Genomic DNA, 10151 nt, shown 5'->3' on the forward strand with positions numbered 1-10151 from the left:
AGCAAAACACCATCCCTAAAAAGGTGCAATAAATTTAAAATCAACTCATCATTTCACCTTGATATGCATGGAGACAATCTATAGCAGTTCCAGGATGGCATTATTCTTCTATCAACGCTAATGTAGTGTTATCTTCAGAGAAACCCTTGTCACGCATGTCACAAATAAACTCTGCCGCCCTTACTAAATCGCTTGGCAGCTGCTGGGCATGGGGGGATGTTAGGTGTTTCTACCCTTTCTGTTCCTCCTTCTATGCATGGAGACAATCTATAGCAGTTCCAGGATGGCATTATTCTTCTATCAACGCTAATGTAGTGTTATCTTCAGAGAAACCCTTGTCACGCATGTCACAAATAAACTCTGCCGCCCTTACTAAATCGCTTGGCAGCTGCTGGGCATGGGGGGATGTTAGGTGTTTCTACCCTTTCTGTTCCTCCTTCTTTTCTTTTGTCTATTCTTCTCGAGGATAGGGTTGGGATCAGCCTTCCTAGACTGATCCCGGGTTAGGTTTTTTGTTCGTTTGTTTTACTTTCCTTTCCTACCAAAAAAAATAAAAATAAGAGCAATTATTTGGTGAGCAGCCATTCTTTTTCATTTTTATGAAAACTTTGTATGCCTCATCTAACAATCCTGCCTTGCTAAGTCCATCCATTATTATATTATATGTGTAGACTTTAGGCTGCAACCCATCAACAAAAACTCTAGATAACAGTTTCTTTGCATCTTTAAACCTTCCAGCTTTGCACATGCCTTCGAGTAGGATATTATACGTAACTATATCAGGTTTCACATTGTTCATTTGCATTTCATGAAACAAAGAGAATGCTAGATCAAGATGTCTGCTTTCACATAAACCATGTAGTAAAATTGAGTACGCTACTACATTCGGATGGTAGCCACTTGCACACAAATCCTTAAAAAACTCGAGTGCTTCCCGAGGTCTTCTTGCATGACATAAGCCATATATAAGAGAACCATAAGTATAATGGTTAGGATTTAAACCTATAGAAGACATTTGAAAAAGAAGTTGCTTTGCCTCGTAAACATGTTTCTTCTTACCATACCAGTTAATCAAGATGTTATAAGTGTGTACATTAGGACAGTGACCCTTTCTCATCATCACATCAAATACTTTCCTAGCTAGATGCATTTGTGTGTGTAGACCATATCCATTTATTAGTGTGTTGTATGTAACAGCATCAGGCTCAACACCCTTCTGAATCATCTTGCTGATTGTAGATTGAGCCTTTACTATCATTCCTTCTTTACAAAGTTTATCAACTAATATACTGAAAGTAACTACATCTGGTGCTATATTTCTATCCAGCATTTCTTTGAACAATGCCCAAGCTTCCTTCCACTTATCTGAACAGCAAATACCATGAATAAGTGAATTGTAAGTAACAACCGTAGGTAAAAATCCTTGCCTCTTAACCTTTGAAAATAGGTCAAATGCTTCATTAACTTGGTTATACTTGCAAAGACCATCAATAATGGCATTGTATGTCACTATATCAGGCTCACAGCCTTTCTCAGCCATTCTTTTGAGAAAACACATAGCAGCATGCATATTTCCAATTTTACATAGAGAATTCACAATAACAGTATAAGTACACACATTAGGTTGATGACCCATAGCTACTATTTTATCAAACAAATCTACTGCAACACCAATTCTACCATCCCTACATAACCCGTCAATCAAAGTAGTAAAGGTTACAATGTGAGGTTGAAAACCATGCTTCAAAATCTTGGCGAGAAAAGAAAACCCAAGATCCACACAGTCTAAATGGCAGAAGCAATTAATTAATATGCTACAAGTATAAACATTAGGTTTAATTCTCACCACTTCTATCTGCTTGGACAAAGAAATGACAGTCTGAAATTGCTTCATCTTAACCATTGCAGACAGCAATTTATTGAACTCGATCACAGAAGGTCGGGGCTTCATACGAATAAGCTTATCAAAGGAAGCGAGGAGTTCATTGAAATCGGAACCAGAATTACGAGTATGGAGAGGCGAAATAAAACCCATAAGCTGATGAAACGGAGAACGAGTGAGAGGTAAGAAGGAAGAGGAAGAAAGAAGAAGGCGTCTGGGGGTGGTGGTGAGCATGGCGTCTGGGAGTAGATCTGGAGAGTGAGTTTGGGGTTCGATTTGGAAATTTATAGTTCGGTTCGGATATGCAAAGTAAGCTTCGCAGAATGTTGTTTTTGGTGAACCTTCGCAGAATGTTAAAACTGTCATTTATCTCTTGTTTGCATTTATAAAAGTTGGGTAAATTACACCCATGGCTACTGAACTTTACCCATTTTCACATTATGGCCACTGAACTTCATTTCTTCCTGGTATGGCCACTGAACTTTACACTTTTTCACACTGGTGGCCACTTAACGTCTCAAAACGACCGTTGATGGCTAAAAATAAATAATTCAAAGCGTTAATGATATTTTAAGAAACTTTAATTCTTGAAAATTTTCGTTTTGAGGTCATTTGGATGTTGTTTGGTTAGGAGAGAGAAAGTGAATTTTTAGAGAGAGAAAGCTCCAAAAAATGTGATTTTCGAAAATAAAAAATTTGGTTTCATGGTAAATGTCGTTCTGAACAACTTTAATTCTTGAATATTTTCATTTTGAAGTCGTTAAAGATCGTTAACGGTCATTTTGAGAAGTTAGTTAAAATTGAGTGGTCATCGGTGTTAAAAAGTGTAAAGTTCAGTGGCCATACCGGAAAGAAATGAAATTTAGTGGCCATAATGTGAAAATGGATAAAGTTCAGTGGTCATGGATGTAATTTACCCTATAAAAGTTTAAGTCAAATTTTTGCACATTGATTAAAAAATATATAGTTTGATCTTGCTATATTCTGTTGGTGTGAAAAATCATAAGGGATGGAATTGAAATCGAACATATTGCTATTGTTGAAGTTGAAGTTTATATCTGGAATAAATTTTAGGACTGTTATTAATAATCATCCCCATTATTTAGTCTCTAATATTTCACATTCACATATTGTGATCTAAATTTTAATGGAATATTGTTGGGATAATGTAGAGGGCGAGCCTTGACGCAACGGTAAACGTTGTTGTTGTGTGGCTAAGAGGTCACGGGTTCGAGTCTTAGGAGCGGCCTCTTGCCAATAACGTCTAAAATGTTGTAATTTTACCCCTAACGTCTAAAATGTTGTAATTTTACCTCTAACGTTGGTAGCAAAGAGCAATTTTATCCCTAACGTTGACAATATTATAAAACACAAATATTTTTGTTCATTATTCTGCACCAATTGCATATCAATTCGTTCTAAAAAAAGGTTTCATGTTTTTTTATAATTTAATAATAGAATTGGAGATTAATATTTATAAATTCGGTGAATTTTTTGATTTTTTTTTGTCCAATTGGTAAAAAAGACAATATATTTTATTATTATAATTTTTTCATATCTCGTAATTTGTTACTGATAAAATGATATACGCGTGAAGTGTAGATGACAAGATTCATGACCGAGAAGACAATTTGATGAATTATTCTCAAATTGACCCAATTTATAAACATTAGGGATAAAATTGTTATTGGTTTCCAACGTTTGGAGTAAAATTACACCATTTTAGAAATCTCTAAGAAAAACAACATATTAATAATTTTCAAATAAAATTGTAAATTAAAAATCACTCAAAAGAATCTCTAATTTAGCAATCCCTATTAAAAATCATAAATCTTACTTGGAAATTAGAAGATGAATGAAAATAAAAAAATAATTGAGTGAGGGAAAATAAGAAAAGCTTAAAAAAATAAGGAGTAATAAAGGAATTTTTTCTAAATGTTGGGTTTTCTTATTTTCCCGGATCGGAAATAAGAAAGTGGCAGATGGAAAGGTCATCTGTTATATTTTTTTTAAGTAAAAACAACCCAAAACGACGTATTTTTGCCCTTTCCATTTGTTATATATTTTTTAAGTAAAAACAGCCCAAAACGACGTCATTTTGGGCTGTTTTCATTTAAAAAAAATATAACAGATGGAAAGGGCAAATATGCCCTTTCCATCTAACACAGAAGAAGACCAGTTAGGTCTTCTTCTTCACCCCTTTAGCCGCCATGTCTGGAGGGGCTTCAGCCATGGCGGCTCCACCGCAGAGCCAGGGAAAAAACCCTATCACTGGGGTTTTCCGACGAGGCCGGAGGGTCGGCCGACCCTCCCCGCCCCCTCTGGCTCCGCCCCTGTACCCTAATGTACAAAATTTTATCCCTAATATTTTTAATCAAACTTAAAGCTCTAACCTAACAGGAAATTTGAACAAATTGATCATTAAATAACTACCACATCAGACCTTTCAAATAACTGCATTTGAGTTTGGATATCAGCTGTCATTTTGAGACGTTAATTTAGTGTTCATAATATTAAGAAATGTAAAATTGAATGACTTCTATATTATATTTTAAAATTTAGTGATCATACATGAAAATGAGTAAAATTCAATATCATGCGTGTAATTTACCCCTCATTTCTATTTTTTGTTGGTTTTGTTTGTTAATTGCCAAATCGGTGATTTGGTCGATTTAGCCGATTTGGCAATGAGTATGGTTGAAATAGATTGTACACCAAGATGTTAAGGATTTATTTTTTTCTATTGCACATTTAATGTCCGTTTGGTTCACCTCTTTCAAACGCTTTTTATCTCCTATTTAGAAAAAAAAAGGCGAAAACATACTTTCAAAAAAATAAAACCAAACAAACACTAATTTGTACTAACATGGTGGTAGTAAACTGACACTTTGCAACTGTCATGTAATTAGGATTTAAACAATCTACTTGCATTTTTTCCCTTTTGAGAGAATCCAAATCTTTCTTTGCTTTTGTATATAATTTTTATTTTACCCTTTTGACGCATCATAGCCAAGAAATGATCGTTCTCAAACAGAAAGCTCGAGCAAGAGAATCTAGTTTTTGTACGAACTGTTAATAAATTAAACCACATGAAGTTGTAACAGAGAGACAATTGCAAGATACAAAAGCTTTTGCTTAAAACTCTCTGGAATTTCAAACTTTACTAAAATTTATGCTTTTTCCTATTCAACGTGAGATGGATTAAATTCATCATCAATTCATGAATTCATATCCAAAAACCACTTCATCAATGCTCCATCTAAATATACCACCGTAACCAGTGGCGAATACAAGATTAGTCGGTTGGGGGGCCGATTTTACACTGCATTCGAGATTTTTTTTTTTTTTTTACTAATTCGAATTTACTTAATTTTTTTTATATGTGTTATAATTTGAATGGTCAAGAACCAATTTTAAGGAGACCTAAGAGGAAAAAAAATTGGAAATTTGGATTTATAGAGGCCTAACAGGCCAAAAAAAATTAAAAATTTGGATTTAAAAAGGCCTAACAAGTCAAAAAAATATATTAGAAATTGGGATTTAGAGAGGCCTAACAAGCCAAAAAAAAATTAGAAATTTGGATTTATGTAGTACCTAATAGGTCTAAAATATTGAAATTTTGAATTTTGGACAAGCCAAACACGTAATGGGATATATTTAAATTTTTTTTATTAGTTCAATACTAGTTTCTAAAAAAAATTATAACATTTTTACATTTTTAGTTTTAAAATTTTAAAATTTAATTTAGAAATTAAGTTTTTTGAGTCTTAAAAATAAGAAATTAATTTTTTTAATGGAAAAGACATAATAAAAATGAGTTCAAACAAGTGTTTTAACCATCTCATCTACCTTTAAACAATATAATATTACTACACAGAGTGTATATACACTAATATTTAGGGGGGGCCGAAACTATTCGTGACCATGGTGATTTCGGCGGCCGGAGGGGCCGGGTACCCCAGGCCCCCCTGTATACGCCCCTGACCATAACTCTAAAAGGAAAAATAAAAATCCTCACTACGGAGGCATGACAATATTCATCAATCAATTTGATAAACCATATCACCATTCCGTAACCTAATTAGAAAAAGTCAATAAAGAAGCAATCAGTTCCTGGATTGCTTATGATCGACCTTTCTTTTGCTTCTTTCTCTACAGCTGAGAGATGGAAACTCTTCTACAGATTTCTATAACAACAATACAACATAAATCTAACATTATATTTTGCAACAAACAGAAAAAGAAAATACAATGATATGATGATAACATCTTTAAGATCTATAGAGCTTACAGCACAAAAAGGTAACTGTAGCAGCAGCAACAATAACATTACCTTTTTTAGGAAGTGCTATTTTCATTTTCCTTTGAGATTAATTTTAACCTGGTAGATACAAGTTTGGTGTCTTCCGGATGGATTTACAAATATTTCAGAATGATATCCTTCTTGCGTGCCAGATCCGTTACCAAAGCTACTGTGGTGTTATCTACAGAAAAGCCTTGCCTTGATCACGCATTTCACGTACTAGCTCAATCCCCATGGACAAATTCTTGTGTTGTAGAAATCCATGAATAATGACGTTGTAAGAGACATTATTTGGTGAACATCTATTTTCTTTAATTTTCCTCAACACATTATATGCTTCATTTAGTAATCCTTCTCTGCAAAGTCCACCAATTATTATATTATAAATATGAACATTAGGTTGCAACCCTTGAATAAAAAGTACACAAAATAATTTCTTTGCATCTTTGAGCCTCCCGACTTTGCACATCTCATCCATTAGAATACCATATATAAATATGTTAGGCTTCAATTTTCTCATCCTCATTTCATGTAGTAGGTTTACTGCAATATCAAAATTCTCAAGTTTACAAAATCCATGTAACAAAGTTGAGTAAGTTACTATATTTGGACGGTAGCCACTTGCACACAAGTCTTTAAAAAAGCTTCATGACTGCCCCAGCGCTTCTTGTATAGCAAAAGCCACGTATAAGCGCCTTATATGTATAATTTTTAGGACTTAATCCTTTTCGAAGCATTTCATCTAGAAGGTGCTCTGCCTCATCAACCATTTTCCATTTACAGTACCAATGAATCAATATGCTATAAGTATGAACGTTAGAATTACAACCCTTGTTTGTCATCACATTAAACAATTTCTTAGCTTGATGCATCTGTCTATCCAAACCAAATCCATTTATCAACGAAGTGTAAGTGATAACATTTGGCTCTATACCCATCTAAATCATTGTTCTGACCACACATCTAGCTCTATCCACCATTCCTTCCTTACATAATTCATCAACAAGCATATTAAAGGTAACTATATCTGGCGCTATGTTATGATCCATCATGTCATTGAACAATGTAGAAGCTTTTCTCCACTGGCTCGAATAGCATCGAATAGCATAAACCGTGAATTAAAAAACTATAGGTAACAACATTAGGCAAAAATCCTTCGCTTGTAATCTTTGAGAATAGTTGAAATGCTTCTTTAACCATATCATAATTGCAAAGACTATCAATAATAGAACTATATGTCATCATATTAGGCTGACAATCTCTCCTAGCCAATGCCACCTTGAATTTCCCATTTTTGACAAACAATGGACAATCACATTATAAGTCCGTACATTAGGTCCATATCCTATGGAAACTATTTTTCCAAAACAATTTACTGCTTCAACAAGGGTACCTTGTATACATAACCCATTAATCAGGTTATGATGTTAGGCTCCAAACAAAGTTTGAACATCTTCCCCAAAATAGAGAACCCAAAATCGACACAGTGTAAATGGCAGAAGCAGTATAAAATCAGCTTAGACAAAGAAAGAATAGTCTGGGAAATGTTTCATTCTAACTAGTGCAGATAACAATTCGTTGAATTGAACAACAAAAGGGGGTGGATTCATACCAAGCACATGATTGAAAGAAGACATGAGATCAAGAAAGCTGTATTGGGTTTGAGCTCCTCTCAATTTTGCAGTGGTGGGACAAGGAGTATGAATGAGAGAACACGATTTAGCAGAAATAGGCTATTGAAGATTTGAATGCAAAATTACAAGTTACAGTAGGAAGAAGAAGCAAGTTTTCGAACTTGAGAGAGAAGAGGAAGAAGAAACGTTTGGGTTTCTTTCTCGTAACAAGAAATGAATAAATGAGCAAGTACAGAAGAAGTAAGAGACTTTAAGTCTTTCTACACGCAAGAGCAATCATCCAGGGGCACATGCATCTTTACGCATGTGCTAGCGGCAGTTTCGTCCTTTCCGAAACTGTAGTATATTCTAGAAGAGCTTCACCAACACATCATGCTCCTTAGCACACTTGATCACTCCACAAATGCATCTCCTCCATTAATCATAAACCCTTAAGATCAATGGTCCATAGTAGGGCACTTGTTATTTCTTTTTTCTTAGCCACCAAGTTTACTTGATAAACAACCTAGACAATAGAATATAAATGTAATAGTTAGGAGCCTTTTATTTTTAATGAGAACTCTAAAGATTAATGGAATTATTACCTCATTCAATTAATATGGTATTAGAGCAAATCTGAAGTTTATCTTTTGAGTAAACATCAATGGTTGTCCCCGTAATCAATACCGGCAGCCCCTACCATCTTCCGCCGAATGAAACTCCGGCATTATCCCTCGTCTCGCAAGAACTCTCCGGGCCTAACTACCACCAATGGTCTCGAGCCGTCAAGGTTGCCCTTATGTCCAAAAACAAGTTTGCGTTTGTTGATGGAACTATCAAGGCACCAGCTTTGAATGATCCGATGTACAACCAATGGGAGAGATGCAACAATATAGTTATCTCGTGGATAAACCATGCCATCTCGCCATCCATTGCTCGTAGCTTCATGTGGCTAGAGAAGGCAGAGTAGATATGGGCTGATCTAAAGGAGCGTTTTGCTCAGGCAGACTCCTTAAGGATTCTGGAGCTTCGACGAGAAATCCACAGCCTGAAACAAGGTAATGGAAGTGTCACTGAGTATTACACCAATCTCAAAATACTTTATGACGACTTATTGAATCTACGCCCTATGCCACACTGTACATGTCGAACGGCATGTGGTTGCAGTGCTTTCAAAACCTTGAGAGATCAATAGGACGCAAATCAAGTGATCACATTCTTGCAAGGGTTGAATGAATCTTATTCCACGATATGCTCCCAAATACTCCTCATGGAGCCTTTTCCATCACTCAACAAGGTCTACGCCTTAGCCACTCAACATGAACGGCAGATTGGCTTTGTACCTGTCAAACAAACAGAGGGAAATGAAAGCAATCCGTTCGCAGGCTTTACACAAGGAAGACGGAATGGTAATCGCAACAACCCAAGGTATGCAAACAAGAAAAATGGCAAAAATACATCCTTGTGCACTTTTTGTGGAAATACATGGCACACTGAAGATATTTGTTTCAAGAAACATGGTTACCCACCAAACTATGGAAATAGAAACAAAGGAGGTCCCTTCAGAACTAATCAACCCAAGGCCAACTCAGCGGTTAATCAGGGCAGAGACAACAGGGACTCGGGCGAAGAGGACAATAGGCAGACAAACGCAGAACCATTCACTCTAACCAAAGACCAGTATTAGATGCTTGTTGCCCTATTGCCACTGAGCCATTCGGGAAAGGCCCCAGCCTCAGGCAGCAGCGTCAACACCTTTGTCAAGTGAGACAGTTTTGGTAAACGCCTAAACCTTAATCTTTCCCCATCATGTTGGATAATAGACACTGGGGCTACGAACCACATCATTTGCGACACAAAATTATATTCCTCATGCACGAAAATAGACAAATGTTGAGTAAATCTGCCTAACGGTGAAAAGGTTAAGGCAGAACATGTTGGTACTGTGGTTCTAAGTCCGCAACTTATCTTGCACAATGTCCTATGCATACCTGCTTTTGATTACAACCTCATATCAATTAGCAAACTACTTGATACTGGTGAATTATGCATCGTGATAACTGGGTCTGTGTGTGTGATACAGGACACAACAAGTGGGAAGAGGATTGGCTTGGCTAGAGAGCGTGAAGGCCTTTATTATTTAGATTATCCATTGCTTAGTAGTTCTGTTTTTTCAATTAAAGCAAATGTATGACATCAGCGTTTTGGCCATCCCTCCTACGAGAGGATGAAGGGCCTCAGCTTACCTTGTAATGACTTTGATTCATCTAAAGGAATGCCATGTGACATTTGTCAAAAAGCTAAGCAGAAAAAAATCCCATTCTCAAACAGCCATACCATAGCAAAACAATGC

General features: G+C 35.9%; 1 protein-coding gene across 1 annotated transcript; it reads right to left on the reverse strand.

Annotated features, from left to right (window-relative positions):
* Positions 1-538: 538 nt before the first annotated feature.
* LOC136207399 (pentatricopeptide repeat-containing protein At1g62910-like) lies at positions 539-8016 on the reverse strand. The gene is made up of 2 exons (XM_065998662.1): positions 7129-8016; positions 539-2223 (listed from the first exon to the last, which is right to left on the reverse strand). The coding sequence occupies exons 1-2, from the start codon at positions 7235-7237 to the stop codon at positions 539-541; spliced, it is 1794 nt and encodes a 597-aa protein (XP_065854734.1). The 5' UTR covers positions 7238-8016.
* Between the last annotated feature and the right edge of the window lie 2135 nt (positions 8017-10151).

This window comes from Euphorbia lathyris, chromosome 9 (genome assembly GCF_963576675.1).
Source record: "Euphorbia lathyris chromosome 9, ddEupLath1.1, whole genome shotgun sequence".
Taxonomy (NCBI): Eukaryota; Viridiplantae; Streptophyta; class Magnoliopsida; order Malpighiales; family Euphorbiaceae; genus Euphorbia; species Euphorbia lathyris.